This window comes from Nelumbo lutea, chromosome 1 (assembly GCF_056320005.1).
Source record: "Nelumbo lutea isolate HS-2025 chromosome 1, American lotus-T2T, whole genome shotgun sequence".
NCBI lineage: Eukaryota > Viridiplantae > Streptophyta > Magnoliopsida > Proteales > Nelumbonaceae > Nelumbo > Nelumbo lutea.
The window spans coordinates 157026067-157050462 of record NC_142684.1 but is presented as its reverse complement, the minus strand read 5'-3'; the positions used below and the strand labels follow the sequence as shown (position 1 = coordinate 157050462).

The window sequence follows — 24396 nt, the reverse complement described above, 5'->3', positions numbered from 1 at the left end:
AGTGTGATGAAGATGCAAAAGCATACAATAAGCTTGTTTCCCAACAGAGAGTGTTTGCATTCCTCCATGGTTTGAATCTAGTATATGAATCCATCAGAGTGTTTGCATTCCCTTTGTCCAGGAGGTTTATGCATTAGTATGGTCAGAAGAGAGTAGAAGAAATTTAATGAACAGCTCCGGAAGGGATGTAGTTGTGTTGGCAGCAAAGGAGAATGTTACTACAGGTGAGGGAAATTTTTTTAAGGGGGACCCTCAAAAAAGGGTGGAAGCCAAAGACAAACTATGGTGCACCCACTGCCAAAAACCCCGACATACCCAGGAAACATGTTGGGATCTTCATGGGAAGCCCAAATGGGCCTAGGATTTAAGCAAGAAACAAGGTTCAAACCTGAATAAGAAGTCAGGACAGCAAGGTCCAAGAAAGTTCACCACAGCAAATGTGGCTTCTTAGGAGAATCAGCCCCTATTACTGCTATGACTTAGACATACACTTTTGGTTCTAACCCGAGGGAGGATATTATCAAATCCTTCCGCGACCATTTAGAACAATTCGTTAGATGGATTATTCTCCTCCTTCAACTTCATTTGCGTCTACATCAAGTAACCCTACCACAGCTTTCCATGTATCGTCTCATCCCCCTAACTCTCCTTGGATAATTGATTCTGGAGCATCAAAACATATGACTGGTAAGTCCACTTATTTTCATACCTACCACCTCCTCTTTGGAAGAGACAAGGTGAAACTAGCTGATGATTCACATTCCACCATAGCTGGTCAAGGAACCATCTCTCTTCCCTTTGGCCTTACCCTGACTAATGTCTTACATGTTCCAAAATTCCCCATTAATTAGTTCTCTGTTAGTAGTATCACTCATTCTTTAAACTGCTCAGTAACCTTTTTCCCTTATTGTGTACTCCAGGATTTCGCCTCGGGGAAGACGATTGGTAGAGGACGTATGGTGGATGAACTCTACATGCTGGAGAATAAGGCTAGTCTTACAATCACAGTCTAAGAGTCAGTCTAGTACAAGTTAGGTCTATTTATGGCATAGTCGCCTCGGTCATTTGTCCATTCAGTCTTTAAAAGTAGTGTTTCCGGAGTTGTTTAAGTCGGTGTCAGTGTCACAGTTTACATGTCAAACTTGTCAATTGAGTAAGCATTGTAAAACTCATTTTTCTTCAAAGAATAATAAATCTGAATTTCCTTTCCATATTATTCATTCTGATGTTTAGGGCCCTGTTACTTTACCGTCCGAGAGTGGCTACAAATATTTTATTACCTTTATTGATGATTACTCCAGATACACGTGGATATATACTATGCGAACCAAGGATGAAGCACCCAAAATTATCCAAGATTTCCACCGAATGATCTTCACCCAATTTCAAACTGAGATCCAAATTTTCCAATCCGATAACACAAAAGAATATTTTCATAATGATCTCACGGAATTCTTTGCTTCGCATGGATCACTTCACCGTAGCTCTTGTGCCCGAACACCACAACAAAATAGTGTTGTTGAAAGAAAGACCCGACACCTTCTTGAAGTGGCTAGGGGTTTACTCATCCATATGAATGTCCCAAAACGTTTTTGGCTTGAGGCGGTCCTTTGTGCTACCAATCTCATTAACCGCATGCCCTCCCACTGGTTAGAGTGCAAAGCCCCACATCAGCTTCTTTTTCCCAAGGCTCCTCTTCTTTCTATTCCTCCTTGTGTGTTTGGTTGTCATTGCTTTGTTCAAAATCTGGCACCCACCTGTGAAAAATCGGATCCCTATGCTATTCCTTGCATCTTCTTAGGGTACTCCCTCACTCAAAAGGGGTACCGATGCTTTGATCCCGTCTCCCGGAGATATTATGTTTCTATGGATGTCTCTTTCTTTGAGAGAGAGCCTTCCTTCCCTGTTTCTCCTCAGGGGAGTGTAGAAATGAGGAGAAACTAGTTCAACTACGCCCTATTCCTAATCCTCCTCGCTTCCGTGTTTTCTTTCGATGTCACAAAGGCCAGCCAAGTTCAAGAGTTGTGGAGCATCTAGAAGTTGTACCACCAATACCATCAAACTCTCCGATTATGGATCCTTCCCTACCAAGTACCTTGGTTCCCATTGATGTTCCTAACCCTACTGCCATTGATACCTCTATAGTTGATGACCTTAACCTTCCTATTGCTCATCGGAAAGGTGTTAGGTCCTGCACCACTAAACACCCCATGTCCCACTTTGTTTCCTATGAGAACATTTCACCTTCCTTTCGGGCCTTTCTCTCTTCCATTGACAGTGTTCCTATTCCTAAGAATGTAGTTGAAGCTCTTTTGATACCTTAATGGACATATGCTATGAAGGAAGAGATTAATGCTTTACATAAGAATGGTACATGGGAACTTGTAGATCTTCCTGAGGGAAAGGAACCAATTGGGTGTAAATGGGTTTTCACAGTAAAACATAGGGCCGATGGTATAGTGGAGCGGTATAAATCTTGTCTAGTAGCAAAGGGTTTACACAAGTGTATGAAGTGGACTATGCAACAACTTTTGCACCCGTTGCTAAGATGGACTCCATTAGAGTTCTTTTCTCCTTAGCTGCTAATCTTGACTAGGAACTTCATCAACTTGATATCAAGAATGTATTCTTAAATGGTGACCTTGAAGAGGAAGTATACATGGTGCAACCCCCTGGTTTCCGAGCTCAAGGTAAGGAACAGAAAGTGTGCAAGTTAAAAAAATCATTATATGGCCTGAAACAATCAACGAGAGCCTGGTTCAATAGATTCCATGTAGCAGTTCAACAAGGAGGATACAAGCGGTGTCAATTTGACCACACATTGTTTGTGAAAAGAGGGGAAGGAAGGATTGCAGCACTGATGGTATGTGTTGATGGTATAGTTATCACTGGTGATTGGAATGATGAAATTCAAAAGTTGAAGAGTTTCCTTGCTAGCCAGTTTGAAGTGAAGGATCTAGATTCTCTAAGGTAATTCCTTGAGATTGAAGTGGCCCACTCAAAAAAGGGTATCTTCATTTCCCAAAAAAAAGTATGTCCTAGATCTACTCCAGGATATAGGAAAATTGGGAGTGAAGCCTGTTGATTCCCCTATTAATCCTAACCACAAGTTAGGAGACTGTCAAGGTGAACCCGTCGAGGATGTGAAACAGTTTCAAAGACTTGTAGGAAAACTACTATATCTTTCTATGACTCAACCAGACATTGTTTATGCAGTGGGAGTTCTTAGCCAGTTCATGCATGCCCCTAAGACTACCCACCTGGAAGCAGCAAAAAGAGTTCTCAGATATCTTAAGAAGTTCCCAGGTGCAAACTTGTTTCAAAAGCACGGGCATTTGAAAGTTGAAGTGTATACCGATGCTGATTGGGCAGGATCCTTGAATGATCGAAAGTCAACAAATGGCTATTGTACCTTTATAGGAGGGAACCTAGTTACCTGGAGAAGCAAAAAGCAGAATGTGGTAGCTAGGTCTAGTGTTGAAGCTAAGTATCCGGCAATGTCTCATGGAGTGGCAAAAATTATGTGATTAAAGAATTTGTTAAATGAGTTCAGCTTTCTAGTTGGACCTATGACTCTTTACTGTGATAACAAAGGAGCCATAAACATCGTTGCTAATCCTGTGCTACATGATAGAACTAAGCATATCGAAGTTGACAAACATTTCATCAGTGAAAAGGTTGTCACAGGGGAAGTGTGTACTCCCTATGTCAGTTACGAAGACCAACTTGTAGACATATTCACAAAGAGGTTACATCACTTGCGACATTACGATTTATGTGATAAGTTGGGCATGATTAATATCTATGTCCCAACTTGAGGGGTTGTGTTGAGATGCTGTTATTTTTATTGTTTAGTACTGCAAGGGTACTTTAGTACTTTCAACCTGTTTTTTTTTAAGTTGTGTCGCCCTAGTATAAATAACAAAAAGTTGGCGCCGCCAGCAGCTATCTAAGACTCCAAACTTTTGTCCCTCTTCTCTCTTCTCTCACTCTCTCTACCTTCTCTGGATAGCAGAGATAATTTGCTAAGGGCATGTTACTAGATTCCACCAACTGTGTTCCCTGCGAGGAGAAAACAGAAAACAGAATCAGACAATCATTTGCTGCTAGATTTCAGATTTTCTCTTGAGGTTTGGACAAAATTTTGGAACACTCTTGAGGTAAAAAGCTGTTGCCCAAAATTGGTGGTGGATTTTATAAAGGGTTTGAGAGTTGGAGGTCTAAATAAGAGGGGGAAATTGGCATGGAGCGTGGTTTTTTGGTGCATATGGCAAGAGAGAAATGCAAGGATATTGAAGAACAAAAGTAGTTCTACAGACACAGTGTAGCAGTAAATCTTAGAAAAAATGTTTCCTTACCTTGTTGTAACCAAACTGTTTAAAGATAGAAATTGCAGCATTATTTTGTATATGATAACCTTTTTGTAAAGCAGAGGGCTTGGGCATATAGGGTTGCATGGGAAGTGATAATAAAAACCCTTTGTACAGGAAATTGTTTACATGCTTTTTGGATAATGTTAATGGCACTATACTCTATCTGCTCTCACAACGAAATGCACTAAAAAAGAACGAATCAGGGTGATAAGACACTCAATGTTATGACTGTCCCACATTCCCTTCTCTAGATTCAACAGTTATACTTATTCAGATCGAGAACCAAATCCAATGAGCCCTCCATATCCAGCCCGTTCATACCCTATCTTAACAGTCTGCCATAAAATCCAACACCAACATCCAAACAAATTTACTTTCAAATCAATTGAACCCAATTCAATGGAATATAATTCCCAAAATAATAATTCCGAGCCCATTACCTCAAACACAATTCTAAAACCACAAAAAAAAAAAAAGAAATTAAAAGGCAACACAAGCATAGTGGGTTAGCAAAACAAGGGACAAACAAAAGCCAAATGCATTGTTGTATCAGGGCAGTCTAATTCCAGTAGGGAGGAAATCGTTGACCTTATAAAAATTATGCTTAAGGCAGCAAGCCAAATCTAGCTACCTTTGTTAGGTGCTTGGTGTTTAGTTCTACAAATTCCAAATACATTCTTCAATAAATAAATTTGTTATTACCAATTAAAAAGTCAGAAAGAGGTTCACAAAATTCAAGCTATACTCAATAACAAGGGGCACAAAAATCATAGTTCAAACATGAAATGCAAACCAAATTGGAAAGAACCTTACACCTTATTGCCTTAAACTGGATTTTGCCTAAATTTATAGAATGAGTATTTTTTCTCAGGTGAAAATGTTATTGAACAAAAATAACTCATTCACCTAGAAGGAATTGATACAATTTTCAGATTTTCTCCTTCACAGCAACGACGCTGTAGTGTTGACTACCAAAACATCATCACAAATCCCATAACATATTATCCTGTTCATGAAAAATTTGTTTTGCCCTCTGCATAAAAATTTTCAGAATGCAATGCCTGGGGAGGAGGTTTTAATAATTCCAATAAAGTATGCAATCATATCTTGTCTGCACTCATTCCTTTCCAAACATCCCAAAGAGTAGAGCCAGAGAAGTCCAGTAAAAAGTTGGGCATTAACCAAATAAAGAATATCTTATAGGAAGATATAAAACATTACCCTCCATAAAGAATCTTTGTTTGCACTGCTAACAATGCATGGATGATGTGAGCAGAATATAAGCCTTGAACTTGCACTTGATGCAGCAGCTAGAGCAGGTGATGAAATCACAAGCAAAGCCCTCACTAAAATATCAATAGTTGGAAGGAAGGGCACTTGAGCATCAACCACACTTTCTGTGTCACTACAGAAAAATAACATACTTAAAATAGCTTGCCTTAGCATGTCAGAAAAAAAAACAATTCTTCAGAAATAGAAAGGCATGGAGCTTGTTAGAGATCAGAAAAAAGGGGGAAAGAGAAATTCCAGCAGTCAAAGCAATTAACAAAAAAAAATGCATGAGAAAACCAATGGCAATCATCAAACAACTCGTTTCTGATCCAGCAATTAAGCATCTATATTCTTTTAGGTACTCAGTGGAATCTCAAAAGGATTTGGATTCAACGTTTTCTTTTCGAATTAGAAGACATGATACACATCAGTACCACAGGATTGAAGGTTTGATGAAAATTCATAGGCCTATGATATATCGCCATAGATATTGAACATCAAAAAAGCTTTTTTTAAGAGTAAAAGGAAATTTTTATTAAAAGGAAAAAGAGTTACAGCAGGAAGATGATAAGATATCATCCGGAAAAAAAAAAGAACTAAATGACCAAACAAACAAAACAACAAGACCCCTTAAACAACACCTAAAGAACAAACACACCACTTACATACCAAAGACTCGTACTAAACTGGACTGAAGCTAATAAAACTTTTAAAACCTGGTAGAGATGCTCAATCTTCATCCACAATCTCATCCTCCTGATCTGAAACTTCCTCCTCCCATGCTTCGTCTCCTTTCAACAGAGCTTTCTTCTTTAACTTCTCTTTCCTTTTTGTCCTTTCAAATTCCTCAAAGGCCCTCCTAGCGAACTCTTCACCACCCCAAAAAAAGAGACCCAAACTTTTTCCGATCGTCACCTCTCTATCTACCAACTTTTGAAGAGTCACACTGCCCGAAGCATTACCCTTAAACTCATCACTTTGCACCTCCATACTTGTACCTAAAACAGAACCCTCACTGCCGTCCTTAATAGCTTGAACATCCTTCCCCAAAAGAGAATCCAGTGGCTGCTCCTCCATCGTTGTTCCTTTAGACTCAGCTCCAAGAGACAAATTGCCTCTCTTCCTTCTTTTTGTATACCCATTTGTAGTTTTTTGTGGGTCCTGCCCCTGCCAGACCAAGCTTCAACCTTGAGAAGATTTTTGTCACACACACTACATTAGAGTTTTTTAGGCTGTGCGGTTTCTTATCATCACTTCGTTGAACCTCTCATTTTTCTCTTCACTCTTGCTTCTTCGACCCAAGTCAACACCCAACCTTCCAACCTTCACCTCCTTAAAACAAATGGCATCTCCAACGTGATTCTCATCCTGAACACCAATGTTGTCTCCATCTTCGCTTGGCCCTCTTCCTCCTACCGCTTCCCCGATCTCAGAACCCGCATAGATTTCCCCAACTTCCTCGGTCCCCTCTTCCAACCCCCAACTCTTGTCAGGGATAATCTTCTCAGATGTCAGTTGGCCGAAACCAAATCGTTCCTTGTTTCTTGGAGAGTCAACTCATCAACCTCAATTTCCAATGTGATCCAGGCCACCACAGTATTTCTTCCAACCTGAGCGCATAGGCCCTCTCCTCCAACCACAGAAGAGGCCTGATTTCCAACATGATCCTCCTTTGTTCGTCCATCTGGCTTCTTAATTCCATTTTTGTCAAATTTGGTAACCACCAAAATTTGCTTAGCCTTACCCCTAATAACGCAATAGAAATTCAAGGTTTGGGCCCCACCTGTTTCTTCAAAGGGTCTATTCTACTCATTCGGGTTTTCAGTTTCCACCATTGTTGCTTCGTTCTTAAAGTTGTCCACGTGTCCCACCTCCCCAGTCTTCTCACCAACTCCACTATCTTCTGCAATAACCAAATCCTTCTATCCCTTTCAACCGACTTTACCTGGGCCCCACCAACTTTTCCATTTCTCAAGTTCTGCCAGCAACCTCCATCATTAAAGCCCCTCGACATCTACCTCTGTCTTTCCTTATCTCTTTGACTTCTCACCTGATTCAATAGAACGAAAAGCTTGTTTGCAACAGGAATCCTTCCAGTCTTGTATTCCCCTCCCATCAAGAAATATTGATATAGGCAGCAAAAATCTTTTGGGCTTCTGCCATCTTCTTGTGCATGCATAAGGAGACAGTCACCAAAGCCTCCAATCCAATTACTACTCTACTCTAAGAATCAGTATACTCCTGATTTCTTACCTTCTTTTGTTTAACCTTCCCTTCTCTATTTACTTTATTCATAAGAATCATTTAACTGCAAAAGGAAGTACCTTCCTCCCAAAACTGCAAAACGAAATACACTCCTTTGTTTTCTTGAGGTGTTTTCCAACCAGGGATGAGGGAAAGAACACAGGAAAGAAAAGAAACGTCCACATGTATCAACTCCCATGTCAAAAAGATGCCACTTTGAGAGAAGACTTCTCAAAATGGACTGATTGAAGCAGGGTTTTAAGGTCAAGGCGAGGAGGGGCAAGAAAGATGGGAGTGGATGGTTACAAGATTCATTCCAGGAAAAGAGAGCAGGGTGGAGGGTAAGAAAAATGGTGCTGGTGATCTCAAGCCCACCTCAGATTTTCAGCTCGTGACTGAACTTTCTTGTGATAAATTGCTGCCCCCAATTTCAAACTCGATTGTGCCTGGGCAGCAGCCAAAGGAAGATGGAAGCGAAGGAAGAAAGTAAAAGGTAGACATCATTGAGGACGGAGGGTTGATTCTGGTTGAAGATGCTGAGAGTTTCTATCCATCAGTTCAAGATCTTCAAAAGATTGAAGGCAAGAAGCCAGCGGATTTGGACTTTTCTTCATTTTCAAAGGCTGAAGATAAAGGAATGGAGATTTCAAGAGAAGATTATTTGCAGAAGATGCCTTAGATGGACAACCAAAGGCAGGAGACTCTTGGTAGGGCAGAAGTGAATCCTAGAAAAAACAGACCTTATCTTGTCAGATGGGGATTTAGTGGTTAATGAGAGTCAAAAGGTGGATGGTGCAGTTTCAGAAGAGGGCTTGTTTGGTCACAGCAAGTTGAATGATTTGGTTGTGGAGAAAGATATATCTTATTTGGATGGGGATGACCGTGACATGGTAAAAGAAAATGATAGGTCAACCAAATTCTAGAATCCTCAAGGAAAGAGTCGAAAGAAATTTAGAGGGGTGGACTTCCCAGTAAAAGAAATTTGGAGTAAGCCTATCCCACTCAAAATTCAAACTTTCTACTGGGAAATTTTTCTTGGTATGGTAAATGCTTATGACTTGCTGCACAAAATAAGGCCTTTTGTTTGTCTCTCTCCTATGTGCTTCCTTTGTAAGGGTAACGGGGAGACTATCTCATTTACTTCTCTCCTGTCCTTTGTTCTGAGAATTTGGGAGTTTTTTTGTTCTCTTTCTGGCTGCAGGTGGGTCCCACCTCAAGATGTGGAAGGTCTCTTCAACCCAAACTTCTTGAGGCAACCAAAGAAAAGGGGGAAAATTCTTTGGAAAGCAACTAAGGCAGCAATCTGCTGGGTGGAATGGGAGGAGAGAAATTAGCAGAATCTTCTTGGAAAAGAGCCAAGTTTCGCAGAGGTGAGGTGATAGACAGTATAAAAATAAGGTAGTGTCCTGGGTGAAGACTTTGGATATTTTCAAAACCTTCTAAGTAAATGATTTCTTCCGAGTCTGGAACGAAATAGCACAGTCACCAAGAACAAAGGACAGAAAAAGGATAAACCCCTGGAAGACAACAAAGTAAAATTAAATTTTGATGGAAGCTCTCTTGGAAACCCAGGTGTGGCTCAAATAGGGGGGTTGTCAGAAATTCAGAGAGGAGGATATTGGCTATTTTCTCAAGACCAATTGGCTTCGTAAATTCTTTGAAGGTGAGTTGTTGGCTTTATTACAATGCCTCAGATTAGCTAAGCAGTTGGGATTTAGAATGATTTGACGAGTAGTCATCTCCTAGGCCAAATCCAATAGGAATATTCCTTGGTCCCTAAAGTATATTCTAAGGAATGTGGAAACAATTACAGAAGAAATAGTGGCTGAATTTAAATAAATCGGTTAGGAGTGCAAATGATTTAGCTGACACCTTAGCTAAGCAAGGGCCTATGAGGCAAGGACTGTTTTGGGCATCCTTGTAATTTGGAATAGCAAAGTGGGCTAAAAAGCTGTACTTATCTTTTCTTCTTTCAAAATTTTATTAAAATCTTTTTTCTGCTGATCAAAAAATAAAGAGAAAATGATAGGTCATTTTAAAATGTTTGTGGAAACTTTAGAGAAGGATATGAGAGACATAAAGAGATTGGGAATGGAGCAAAGGTGATTACAAAGAAACCACAAGAAGCAAATAACGTTCATTTAGTGCACATGATCAAAGTTTTCTCATGACAAAGGATAGAATTGTTGGGCCAGGACCTACCCGCAAATGCAAGAGAATTTTCAGAAGGGAAATAGAGCCAAAGTAAGAAAACAAAAGGATCCTGGGAATCAAGAGCGTCCAGATCAGGACTTGTTAGTGGGGAAGGACATTTTGCTGCAAAACATTGGTCTACAAGGATAGGTTGAGAATACCAATTCTGAAAGATCGGAGAAACAGGAAGAAGAGGGTGAGGTCATTCTGGATCAAGCTAGACCAGTGGAGAAGAGTTCTGAGCCGGAAAAATATAGTTGAACGTGAAGTGCAAGATAGGAGTCTGGATGGGCTACAGACAAAATTATTCACACAGGGCTAGGAAACCTATCAAGAGTGAACACGCCAGCGTTCTGTACACATAGGGCCCACATGGAACCCACACCCTTGCAAGTTAGCAAGACAATTGGTTTTTTTTTTTTGGGTGGGGAGGAATTTGAAAGGAAAACTTTCAAAGAGATGAGGAAAGAAATATGGTGGGCAAGGTTCGAGAGAATTTGGGGAGATAGAAAAGTTATTTGAACGGATGCAGTTGGAAAAAGCTGAGTGAAGGTTGATATACATGAGTTTATTGAGAGTTTTTGGTTCACTATTGACTGTGGTTAGGAGTGGAAAAAAAGAATTTTCAGGGAGTTCTGCTTTGCTTGTTGGTCAGCAATGAGAGAGGGCTGTAGGATCAGGGTTCCTTTTTTTTTTTTTTTTTGGAGGGGGGTGATGTCAGTGTGGACAACTGCTTTACTAATAGTGAGTGACAATAAATTCTCAGTCATTTTTCTTTATATTCTCCTTCCTTTTTGTCTTTACTGCATCAGGATTAAACTGCCCCCAAGCTGATGTTCTACATCCCTCCTGTGAGTGTGAGGGGGTGATATCTCAGAACATCCACACACAGCCCATGTTGAGACATGCTCCCCTTGTGATTGCAGCAGCATCTTGCACTGTTGCACATTACAGTAAGTAGTAGCATTTTCCTATAATGCAGTTCTAGTTATTGGTCTATGCAAAAAATTCAAGATGACCTCATGAATGGGTTACTATTTTCATCCTATCCATGAATCAGAACCATGGTTCAAAGTTTCGACACAATACACTCTGTATCGAGCATATTATTTCAAAACGGCACACTGTCGATACACCTTTTTTAAGGCTAATTCCAGAAGCACTGGTTTTCATAGTTAAACAATGTTTAAACCTACCCTTCCCTGTTTTTAGAAAAAAAACTAAAAAAATTGGAATGAGTGTGGTACAAAGTAACGATACACCCCTTCCACTGTATCAGCATGTATCGATAATTCGAATCTTGATCAGAACCTACTATAATAACCTCAGAAAAATACAGTACTTAAATTGCATTATAATTTTTCCTAATCAACATGGCATTTATTAAACAGAAGTAACGTCTAGAACATGTCAGCATTGAACCAACCTGCTCCCTGCCAACTTACACATCTGGATCAGGTCTCAAAACATTAAATATAATATAATCAGACAAATGAACCTAATACAAATACAAAGCTCCATTATTAACTATATATACCTTGTTTTCAGAAAATGCATTTTATCTCCAACTACAGAGAGAAGTTTTGCAAACTCAAGCAAAAGATCTTCAGACAACTTTGGGGCAGCAGTGATGATCTTCTTTGTAGCATCATAGGCCACCCGACGAACATCCCAGCTTGGATGGCATATGAGAAAGATTATTAACTGTACATGACAAATCATCTGTCAGTAGTGTTTCTTAGCCCAAAAAAAAAATAAAAATAGTAGATTGCACCTTGGTTTACCTGTAATAGTGATCTGACAGAAAAAGTATTCAACACTCTGCAGTAAAAAGGACCAAGAATTGAGTCTAAACAAAATACACTTCCAGTTTTAAGTTGGAAGGAATTTAAAGAAATGAACAATTAATTTCTAAACAATGAACAATGAAGCAATAAAAAGCAACATAAGTGGAAAAACCTTTGCAGATGTTCCACCAGAAGCACCTCAAGAAGATCAATGCATGCCATTAAATCCTCACTCAGTAGTTTTGAAGCCTGCAAGAAAAGCAATGGCACAATAACACTGTTATCCGGAAGACAGCCATTGCAAAGAAGGCTTATAAAGAGACAAAAGGCTCTCGACATTGCCATCACTACATGGATTTTCAGATACTTTATACATAAAATGGTAATGCTTAGTGAACTCAGCTAAAAGCCTAAAACATACATTCAAGGATTTAGATCATCATCCTTTATCGCATTTGAGAGGCTGATAATCAAAGGAAAATTGTCTGATTGTATTAGATAGATCAGCAATGGAAATAAGGGTCCACAATGGCTTGGACTATCAAACAGGGAAACAAAGCCAGGGAAACAAAGCCTTTTCAGTTCCAAATTGAACATGCGTGCCATTTGAAGGAAAAAAAAAATGTTGATACTCATCCTAATGATGAGGGAAAAGGAGCAATCTGCAAAGAGATACTTCATCGCCTGGTTAGGGACTTCTTTTATTTAGTATAAGGAGCCGTTCATGGAGCTACACTGGGTCAATTAATGTTTTCAACTGATAGCAGAAAATGAAACCTGTTATTTATATATCATTGGCATAAATTGCTGCCTAAAGAATATCATTTTCCAGTATGTAAATAAACAAAAGGTAAATTTTAATTAATGCACTTTGCTATGAATAACAAGGATTTCATTAAAAAGAGAATAGTATGCACAAACATTAAACTCTAACTTACAAATATCAGACCCTCATAGACTCATGTACTACAACAAAGTCCAGAACATTTGTTCTCTCATAACCCTTGCTTAGCTAGATGTCAGCCATGTAGTTGACTGAACTTGGAACTCATTATTAATGCACTTTCTGTTTCTTAACTTTACTTATGTGAATTTGTTAATGCCCCCTTTAGAAAAATTTGCAAATGCGGTGCTATCCCACATCCTATGCTTTCGCCTATTCCTCTCTGTTGAGCACTGACTCCAATGCCTCTGTGCATCAAACCTGGTTAAGTATGAGTCCTTCGTGAAGTCAGTGATGGAAAATATCACCAACGTCCCCAAGCCCTTGACAGGCTATCTTGCCCATTAAGGATTTATTCCATGAGTCCTGCACCACCTCCATCTGTGAATAAGAATGAGTCTTGCCAAATCCTTCAACAATCACCTCCTCCTTTGCTCTATTGATGGAGACCATCTCCCCCTCCACCCCTCCCCCCTATGATGTCTCCATGTTCCTCTTGAAACCAGAACGCTCAAAGAAAAAAGTTATTTACCTCTTGAGAATCATTTCTACTGCCGAACAACCTCTCTCCAGAAGCAAACACCGCAAGAAGAACCTTTCTATAGAACTAAACATTCATCCGAACTAACGAGAAGAAAACACATGAGAGTAGATTCCTTCAGGCAGTCCAGGGTTTAGAGATTCAAAGCTGTTATTCAAAGGGCTCCCAGATTAACAGGGGAAGTTTTCCAAAAGGTTTCACTTTTGACACTGTTTCACTCCAGGTGTGTTTAATCTCAGGTCTCTCTCCGCTCATTAATTCACCATTTGTTCCATGATTCCATCCATACATTTGTTTGTGTTAAGAATGCCTGTGTTTAGGGTAATATTATCATTTTACATCTTTTTGTATTTGGGCGCCCACATAAGGTCATTCTTTCTCCTCTCCTCCTCTCTTCTTCTCCATCTCTACTCATTCTCTTCCTACCTTCTATTCTTCCAATTGCTTCAGCATATTTTTTATAATAAAATAAAATTCATTGATAAAAAAGATATTACAGGGTGAAGCTCACCCAACAGGGAAAAAGAAAACCCCAACATCAAAAAAAAAAACATCAAAATTACTGCTCCTCAACGAAATCATCTTCACACCTCCCTCAACCCATGCATCCCCTCCTTCACTTAAAAAGGTCTTTCGGCGCTTCTCCTCCTTACTCCTTTTCTGAAATTCTTTGAAAGCACTTCTAGAGAATGCTTCTCCACCCAAGAAAAATAACCCCAACACTTTACCACCTTAACATATGGGCCACCTTCAAAATCTTCCCCCGAAATAACACTTAGCTTTTCATCTCCCCTTGGTACTTCGCAATCTTCCTCCTTTGCTTATCCTTTTTCGTAAATTCTCCCAAACTCTCAATCTCCCCTTTGAGTACACACACCACAGAAGCAATGATCAAAGTATCGATATCGCATATTGCATCGGACAGATCAGATATGGATACGGACACGCCTTGGAAACGCATGGATACAGACGAAAAATACAAAAGCGCTTGGATATGCTTGGGAAATGAACATAGATTCCATAACCAGAAATAATGTATATTAATAAAAGTAAATTTAATGTCAAAATAACCAGAAATAATGTATAAATACATAGAAAATTTATATTTTAATAATATATATGAAGAAATGCATTACAATTAATATAGTGGGATGCATAAATATCATGCAACTTTATTGATAATACATTAATCAAGAGTCAAGACACATTATATAGATTTTTACAAATTAATACATGCACAAAACCATTATTTTATTTTCTATTAAAGTCTAAAGCAAAAAAGCATATACAATTATTGTATTTGAATTATAATATCAATTATTTTATCTTTTACTATTTATAATTTCAAGCATTAACAAAAAGGTCAACTAAAAACTTAATTCTTAATTTTTTTAAAAATAATATTTATTTTTGTAAACAATAAATATGTTGTTGCAAATTAAAAGATCAATTAATATATTACAAAAATATATAATCTTAACATAACATATATCAAATCTATTAAAGCTTCGAAGATACATATCATATGTGAATTCATAATTTTTAATTACTAAAATAATTATTCCATTATTAATATATTTATTTCTTTAAATTTTGTAAAACATAAGATCCATTTCTAAAATAAATGAGGATTAGTGGATTTGATAGATTCAACTTGTATTATATTCTCGAATATTTTGTAAACAATATTTCACTTTTGTAAATAATAAATACATTGTTATTTAATACAAAATAAAATATAAATTACTAAAATTTTTAAGATACATATCATGTGCAAATTTATAAATTTTAAGTACTCAAATAATTATTCTATTATTAATTTTGTATTTGTATAAATTTCTTGAAATTAAAATTTTATTAATTAACAATAATAATAATAAAATTCCAGCCCTTTCCCTTGCTAAAGATGCAATTTAGAGAGAATAAGTAATTTAGAACCGTCCCATTCAACTATTCAAATTTGTCATAGTTTTTTTACAGGTAACTACAGTAAAGATTTAGAAATAAAGATCAAGTTTATATACTTCTACATTTTGTATTTGGTTCTCCCAACACTAAAAAATGTATAATACCATTGAAACTACAAATGTTTTCTATAGGAAAATTGAAACTACAAATGTCCATTCTTTATCGCAAGAGAAAACCGTAATTTACAAGGCATTTTGATACTTACAAATGAAATAGACACCACTGAAGAATCATTTTGAGATATCAACGACCAGATCTTTTCTTTTGACACAATATCCTCTGAAATAGAAAAGAAATGCTTTAACCTTAACTGTATGCATGCATAAATAAGCAAATTACCCATCAGAGGCCAATAGTCGGCCCTCCAAATTCAGGATAAAAATTGCAAGACACCTGCTTTAATATCAACAGCTACGATTTGGGCAACCAAAAGAAATGCATAAATTCCATCCAACCGCTGTGCTGCTTTTGGAAAACCAGTTTTCACCAGTTGGACAAGAGGCCCAAACAAAGATGATAACTGCAGAGGATACCATTGAAGCTCTAATTAGTTACTAGAGAAGGGGGAAGCAATTTCAAGAAAGTATAAGTTCAGAAAAAATACAAGTATGGAAGAAATAAAAATTTGGCTTCCTCACCCTCACAAAGACATCAGGATTCTTGCATATAATTCGGAGGCAACGAAGATGCCCCCGTCTTAGAGTTTCTTTCTCCAAGAGGCCAGAAACAAAAAAAGAAACAATATCTGGTTGAACTGCTTCAGCAGACCGCACTGCCCAAGAAGCCATTGCAGATAAGGTTGCAAGTTTGACCTCTTCATTTCCTGTGAATTAAGTTGAAACACAAATTCATGAATCTATTAACCAGATAAAAGTTGTTGAAAGACTTGGAATCATTAAAGGTGTAAAGACAGAAGTTGGGAGAAAGAAGAAAGGATTCAAATAAAATGCTTACCATCCCCCTTGTAACAGGACAAAAGAAATGTACAGATGCAAGATGCCAAGCTGTTGAATGATTTTCCATCAGGAGCATTTGACAATTCTTGCAGTACATTGATCATTCCAATCCTCTGGTAAGGAAATGCTAGTCTCCCTTCTGAACCTATTTAAATTCAAAAAATTTTCAAAAGCATCTACCTGATGGAGAGTAAGTTAAAAGATACTTGAAATACCTCACAAGAAATGGGAGAGAAAACCCAAACCTCCAATTACTGCCTTCACAGCATTAAACATTGCAAGAAGAACATCCGGATCACTAGATTTTTGGCTCAAACACTTAACAATTGACAGAGCCCCATGCCTTCGCTCTTCATCACTATGGCGGGCTTGTGGCAATACCACTGAAAGAATTTCTACAGAATATTTGCTTAAATCAAGGTTGATTGACTTCAAGAGAACACCAACTGACTCCAATACAATTTCTGGGTTCCTTTTTAGCATTTTAACAGATGATGGAACCACAATATTTTTAAAGTCTTCATGCAACATTTTCATGAAAAGAGGATGAAATGCTTCACTGAGACCCTTTGTGGGCTTCTCCTTGGAGTTAAGAACAGCTTTGACATACATTTCAAGAAATACACCCTGTACAAAATAATTAAAGAATACTCAGAATGAACCTGACATGGACTGACAAATTTTCAATAAATACAAAGAAGAACATGGACTGACAAGTTTTTCAGGCACCAAGTAAATATAAATCTAAATTGATAATAGAATGGAGAATACTCTTACCTTGCATTGCTCAAACAGAGAAGGGTCTGTACACGAGAAATCTAGCAATAACCATATTAATTTGGCACTATCTTTAAAAGGAATTCTTGAACCATTTAGCTCCTCTACATACACTTTGAAAATGTTCGAAGACTGAAAAGACAAAGATCGGGAACAATAAGTTAATTGGAGTTTTAATAGAGAGTAAAGATAGCTCCAATAACACAAAAAAAAAAATGCATGAAATACCTGAGAGAATAGATGAACAAATATTTTCTTGCAAGCCTTTTGCATGTGGAAGGAGCCCTGCAAAGCAATCTGAAGCAAGGATGCCTGCAATGCAGCTACTTTCCACAATGCATTCTTTGATACAGTTGTAAACTGGCTCTTACTTAAGAGAAGGCAAGACCATTTGAGAAGTTTGAAGCAGACTCTATGCAACTGGAACTTTAACTGCTTTTCTATGGCCTGAACTAGTGCAGCAGCAAAACCCTTCATAAAAGCAAGCTCACCCAAGGCTTTTACAATCACATCATCTACGGCTGTTCTTGACACTCGATCATCATAAATAAACAATGTCTGGAAAACTATATCTACCAATAGTGATGCATGATCAACTGACATTTCTGCAATTTCAATATGGAAGGTAAAATAAATAATTCCAGTGTAAAATAAAGGATGATACTGCATCTAATCAGATTTCAGAAAGCTCCAAGGAAAATAAAAGCAATCCACACAATTTAATCTCGTCAAATTGAAGATATTCAACTCTATTAGAGCAGAGCTACTCTTGCTTCTTTAGGGACCCAGGTTCTGTTTCTCCCTCAGCTATGATAAAGCGGAAGTTGCAGGTGACTCACAGGTAGTGATTGGATAGATGCAGGATGGTGGTGAAGTCCATGGCTGTATCATCATTCACTTAGGGAAGCAAAATCTCTAGCCCATATGATGAAAACCTCATTCAAATGGGTTAGAGGATCTGCAAATCAGTTGACAGATTCATTGACAAGGACAGGGCAAACCAGGTTGTTTGTACTACACTACACTCACTGGTAGTTTTTAGAATGTGAAAACCGAGGGGTGCCTTTGCTAGCATAGCTCAGCTTATACTCCATCAATGAAGTGTTGTACCCCTAATTAATTTACATAATTATTTAATAAAGCTAGTTGATTTGATAACTATAGAGAACGGACTATCTCATTTTCTGTTAGAAAATCAGGGAGCTGGCCTCTTACTTACAATGCAGCTTCAGATGGATTCCTAGAGAATTAAACCATGTGGCTGATAATCCAGCTAAATCTGGGCTGGGAAGGGATTTTTTGTATAGTGATCATACTTTGCCATTGTAGTGGGCTTTGTCTTTTTGTTTTGTTGACAAGGCTTTGCACATCTCCTCATGTGCATCCCTCCCCTTTTTTGATCTAATGAAATCCGATATGTAATCCTATAGTTGCAACTGAGTAACCCAGATTGGAATATATATTATTTTATCGCTACCACTTTTAAATATACAGTAACATTGGGAGCCCAAAGTAAGAGATAGAAGTGCACATAGAGATGCTAAGTCATACTTGTCTAAAGTACCATTATTCCATTACACACATACAGCTTAACTGCTTCACATGACAAGCATCTGTCCAAATAAGAGAAAGAATCAGCAACTCCCCCCTTGTTTTTTCTTGGGTTAGATGGCATGAATGGCAATAGTCAAGGAAAAAATTATATTGCACAAAAAGTAACGTCCACTCTCATGTTTAAAAATGAAATAAAGCATAACTAATCTCATGCAAATCCCCCTCCCAAAAATGTTCTGATTAGGACAAACATGAAGGAAACTGAAAGGTCTAGTTCCTCCATTTGTGGTCATTTAGCATGAGAAGAAAAACAAAGAGGAAAAGAAAAGCCAGTTATCTTCATCAAACTTCTACCATCTTATTTGTCATCATCTCCTCCAACACTGGTATCAAGCTAGAACAAATTCTTTATTGGACGGCAGCAGAGGAAAACTTCTTTCTTTGACTGGTAAGGAAAACACAATTTGCTATCAATCAAACTTAAATATAGAAAACAGAATCTATTGCCCCTTATCCGAAAGCCAAAGAAAAAATATACCTGCAAATACTCAAATTGCAGATGAGACATACTTCTGCAAATTCCCAGACAAATCATTCTATAGGAAACTAACTGAAAGGAGAGCCAAGGGATTCCCCTTTAAAGAGATATGGGGTAATGTCGCCCCTTCAAAGGTAAAGTTTTTTACTTGACTGGTGGTTCTGGACAAAAGTCAATCTAAGGAATATATCACAAGAAGGGGCACGGTCCTGGACAACACTGCATGTGTTCTACGTGAAGAGTATCTGGAAGCTTATAGTCATTTGTTCTTTCACTGTAAATTCACCAGCAGGTTGTGGGCCAATTTCCAGAATGCAATTCGATGGCAATGGTGTCATCCTAATTCTGTTCTGAACTTTTAGTCAGGTGGCATGTTCAGAATATGAGAAAGAGAGGCAGATCAACCTGGGCCATGATCCCCTTGGCGATTATTTGGACCACATGGCATGAAAGAAATGCCCATCATTCTTTTTTGTCTACGGAATTTTTTGGCTCTCTGCTACCAACATTCTTTTTTGTCTACCCTCATCATCTTCCTTTGAACTCTCTTCCTCAAACGATTTGACCTACATTCCATGCTTAAACAAGGATGGCCTATGACAATCCTCCAAATTTATCATGATGCCCACTTCATTAGGAAGCTTTATTGAAGTCCTAACAAGTTATTCAGATGGATCCAGCACCTGCCAACCCAATTGCTTATGGCCTCCCTAGGGGAGAGATTAGGACTTGGGAGGAATAAATTGCTTCATTGATCCTTTATGAATATTCTAGAGTACTTCCATTTAATGCCATAAAATCCTTGAGACTAGTACACTCCTCAAGTTCAGATCATGAAGTATTCTAAACCAAGGGATCCAACTGAACAAGATGTTCATAGTAGCTTCTAAATCCTCTCTCTGGTTGTTTCAAAAAAACCAAGAACCTTCTGCATTAGAATTGAGCCACCAAATTTCCATTTGACTCATGCTCTATAAGCACCCTGTTGGGCATTGGGGCGGGGGGAGGTAGTGAGCTACAGCATACTGTCACTAGATTTGAACTATTTTTTATTGTTAGCAGAGTAACTTATTAATTGTCATAAAAAAAATGTATATACAAAAAAGTTGTTTTTCTTCTGTTAGGCTAGTTTTCATTACCTAAAACCTTCCTGTTACAACTAATTTAATAACTTTCACATAGAACCCCCACTTGTCACCCCCCCCCCCGAATAGAAGCTCCTTATTAACACCCAATGTTTTAAATAGCGTTGAGGCATACACCCGGAGACACACTCAAAACGCCTTGAGGCATATGCTGGAGGCATGGATGCATCTGAGGAGTACACCTCAAACGTCTTTTGCATGAGGCGTGTGCCTCTGGTATGCCAAATGCGCCTCATGACACAAAGGAAAAGAACAACTTGTTCCTCAACTGTTTAGGTTTGTTTTCCGAGTTAAACAACACCGGGAAAAATAGGAATATAATTCGGTTCCCTACTGAATATTGTTTTCCATGGAAATCATTTGTTTTCTGTCATTCTAGGTGCACCCAAATGCAGAATATATGTCAACATTAATAAATCGATATGTAACAACGAATAAACAATGTGCATGTGCATTTATAATAAACAAATTACTACCACTGAAGTGCAAAATCCAAGTCAATTAACTACAGATTAGGAGAAGTAAGCATGCTACTAGTAATATCAGTATCAGTAGTAGAGAAATGAAGTTCCATTTCATGTCATCATTGACCAGATGACAAACTCAATTTACATCATTCAATTCTTCATAACAGAACATCTAAATGCATCCTCAATTCATTTAAACGCTTGTGCGTATTCAAAATGTGCGCAAAAATGGACCTGAATTGTTCAGAACCGACGGTATATCGTTGCGGAAGATCTGAACTCGTTGCTTGGTAGATGGGGTCGAAACTGACGCGGCTGCAGCGCTCAAAACTTCTAGTGATTTGTCCATTTTTAATCAGATTATAGATCTAAGTTGAATTCAAGCTGAAAAACAGAATCAAGTGACAAAATTGAGGTTCTGGTGAACAGGTTCCGACGAAGAGTATCGCCTACTGGAATCGATATACCAGTCTCAGAATCCGACCCTCCTTACTGAACTAGACTTGTTAGGGTTTTGAGATGACCTTCACGTCATTGGATGGCTTTTAAGTCCATTGCAGGACCAGGGTTTCTTTTGCCTTGTATTCTTTTTCCTATTCTTTACCGGGTGAGAGAAATTAGGGTTTTAAAGGATCTGGGAGAGAGATGTTAAAACCACTGATGCCTACTGGATTAAGTCCTGGGCCTGGGCATGGACAACCCCAGTCCCACCAATCTGAAGGTAAGATTACTTGAAATCAATATGAAGCCTAGATCAAACCATGTTGAGAATAATCAACCCATTAACCTAAACGGGCTGAGGAATTCAAATTGGTTAAAATGATCCAGGCATACAACCAATCCAAGCCAAACCTTAATGCCATCCTCCTATCCGGGTCCCGGCTCAACCGGAAGCAAAACTGGGATTTGTCAGTGTCAAAGCTGAAGCTGAGCCAACTGATGCGGCAAACCATGATGAGAATAATCAACCCATTAACCTAAATGGGCTGAGGAATTCAAATTGGTTGAAATGATCCAGGCATACAACCAATCCAAGCCAAACCTTAACGCCATCCTCCTATCCGGGTCCCGGCTCAACCGGAAGCAAAACTGGGATTTGTCAGTCCAAGCTGAAGCTGAGCCAATGTATGCGGCAATGGTAGCATGATGTATGCGGCATAGAAGGACTAGTAAATAACTAGTTTATGCAACTCTTTGTGATCCCATCTTAGACATATAACACGATATGCTTCCAATATGGATGGATATAATATAAACATTAAGGCACACGAATACAATTAGAAAAACTCAAATATATTAACAAAAAATAATAACATTAATATAAATTTTATATGACTACGAATAAATTATATACACATAAGAAATACATTACTTAATAGTTTATGTTAAATATGAACTACGAGAATATTTGGTTGATTTTGAAAAATGACAACAGAATTAAAATGTACATGTATACGAGAATATATATTTTTTTTTTAATGTACATGTACATGTATACTAATTAAAATGAGAAAATGAATAAAATTTTAACTATAACAAGTAATTATAGTATATGGCTTCAAAAAAAAGCAAGTAATTAGAGTATGGTGCAAAAGTAGATTTATTATCTTAAAAAAAAAAACAGTGGGGTATAATTAGGGGAATCCAATGGCACTTAAGAAAATCCAATTGACTGATTTGAATTTAAATAGTGGTCTTAAATATAGAATAATAGCGGGGACCTGTGCGATGCATAGGATTTATAAAGCAAAGGCTAAACAGAAGAAACACATAAGAGTATATAATTGTTTTATACTTTTAACTTTTAAATGATTAATAATTGTTTATATTTTAGGTTTGACTACGATGTGGGAAATATATGATATCTGAATTTTTTTTGACCAATCAACCGATATCATGAATGTGGTAGTCAATCAGGTGTTATTTATCAAAATTCATTGGTAGATTTTGATTGATCAAAACTCTTTTGATACCATATCTTTCCCGCATCATAGATTTTCCCCTATATTTTATATAATTTTTTTACTATACAAAAATAATAATAACAATTAATTTCAGCTAGGGTTGTTCATCAAACCAATACTTGGGCAGAGGAGTTAATGAGTATGCCAATACCCTTTCTCTAATATATGCACTAGACTAGACACAATACAAATCAATGTCATGGGAGTATTAGTATATGGGTGGAATATCATGATAGTATTAGCTGTATATATGGGTGCAATAAAAATGAGTTTTGGTCACTGGACCAATGCTACACATTCGTATCATTAGAAAATACTTAAAAACTTTGTTCAAGAGTTGCATAAATTCATTAGCTAGTAATTTATGATTTTTTTGTAAAAAGCAAACCTAATCCATGAAAAAAAAATACTAGCGAAATGGGCTTTCATCTTAGGCCTCATTTGTTTATTAATAGTTATTTACTTGAGTAAGTGCACTAACCCATGTTGTTTTTTTGTAAAATTTATTCAAGTAAATGAAGCCTCCCAACTTTCCCATATTCTTGGTTGAGACCCTTTAAAAAAAAATCCATGTTCTTTTGCATCACTCACTTTCCTGGATAAGTACTTAATTTTCCATATTTTGCCAATTTTGCCCTTGGTAGCAATTCCATGTTTTTTGGATTATATTGCTTTGATGGGTATTTTTGACAAATTGTATTTTGAGCATTTACTCTCCACTTAGGAAGGATAACTTTTCCAAGTAGGAGAAGGGTAACACTTTCCCACGTAGGTGATACCTAAGAAAAACATATTTATTGTGGGTCCCACCTAAATTCTCAAAAAGAACATGGGAGAGTTGTTCAATGGGAATCACAACCCCATTGAGGGACTCCCCCCCCCCCCCGCCCAATAGAATATGGGAACGAACAAGGCCTTAATACCACTAGCTTAAGGTGCATACCATCATATGTCATTACCGAAGATTATAACACAAGTGGCTGAATGAATTGAGACTGTTCAAAAGGATTTCTTATGGGAGGGTGTGCATGGGGAAGGAGTTAAGAGGGGGAAAGAAATTTCATTTGGTGAATTGGTATAGGGTTAGGGTTTAGAAGAGTGGAAGTTTTTAAGGCCTTGGTTGGGAAGTGGTTATGGAGATTTGGTTTAGGGAGGGAGGAAAGTTCATTATGGATGAGGATTGTGGTGGGGAAGTATAGGATGGTAAGGGTTGGTTGGGAATCTAGAGAGGTGAGATCTTGATATGGGGTGGGGTGAGTTTGTAGAAAGGGATTATGAAATTCGATTAGGAGTTTGGTAATTTAACAAGTTTTTTAGTAGGAGATGGTTCAAGAATCAGGTTTTGAGAGGATAATTAGTGTGGGATAGTGAAACTAAGTGAATTGTGTCCAAGGTTGTATAGGTTGGGTGAGGTTGAAGTTCCTATTAGCCATTGTTATTTGGCTCTCAATAGGAACAGTTAATTCTCAAGCCAATTTGAGGATGGGTGGTGAAATCCAATTCCCCCCAGGGCGGAAGCTTTTGTGTGGTAGGTGGCCATGGAGTATCTTGACTATGGACCACTTGAAATCAAGGGACTTGATCAGTATGGTTAAAAGGCCTTTAGAGCAGGAGGAGAATGTCAGCCAATTGTTTTTCTTTGCAATATTGCAGGTTTCATGTAGAGATTTGTTC

General features: G+C 37.8%; 1 protein-coding gene across 2 annotated transcripts in view; it reads right to left on the bottom strand.

Annotated features, from left to right (window-relative positions):
• ILA (putative protein kinase regulator ILITHYIA) overlaps nt 1-21357 on the bottom strand; it is an 87625-nt gene extending 66268 nt beyond the window's left edge. Inside the window, exons 1-12 of one of the 2 annotated variants that reach the window (XM_088957154.1) lie at nt 20993-21357; nt 17283-17659; nt 17055-17186; nt 16523-16904; nt 16276-16422; nt 15960-16144; nt 15715-15841; nt 15527-15600; nt 12042-12118; nt 11867-11903; nt 11620-11786; nt 5595-5778 (exon numbers count right to left, since the gene is read on the bottom strand). In XM_088957154.1, the coding sequence (XP_088813280.1) occupies nt 5595-5778; nt 11620-11786; nt 11867-11903; nt 12042-12118; nt 15527-15600; nt 15715-15841; nt 15960-16144; nt 16276-16422; nt 16523-16904; nt 17055-17186; nt 17283-17659; nt 20993-21107 (2004 nt within the window). In that variant the 5' untranslated portion in view covers nt 21108-21357. Of the gene's footprint in view, nt 1-5594; nt 5779-11619; nt 11787-11866; nt 11904-12041; nt 12119-15526; nt 15601-15714; nt 15842-15959; nt 16145-16275; nt 16423-16492; nt 16905-17054; nt 17187-17282; nt 17660-20992 lie in introns of those variants that run through there. The other variant, XM_088957159.1, reaches the window with a different exon arrangement.
• Between the last annotated feature and the right edge of the window lie 3039 nt (nt 21358-24396).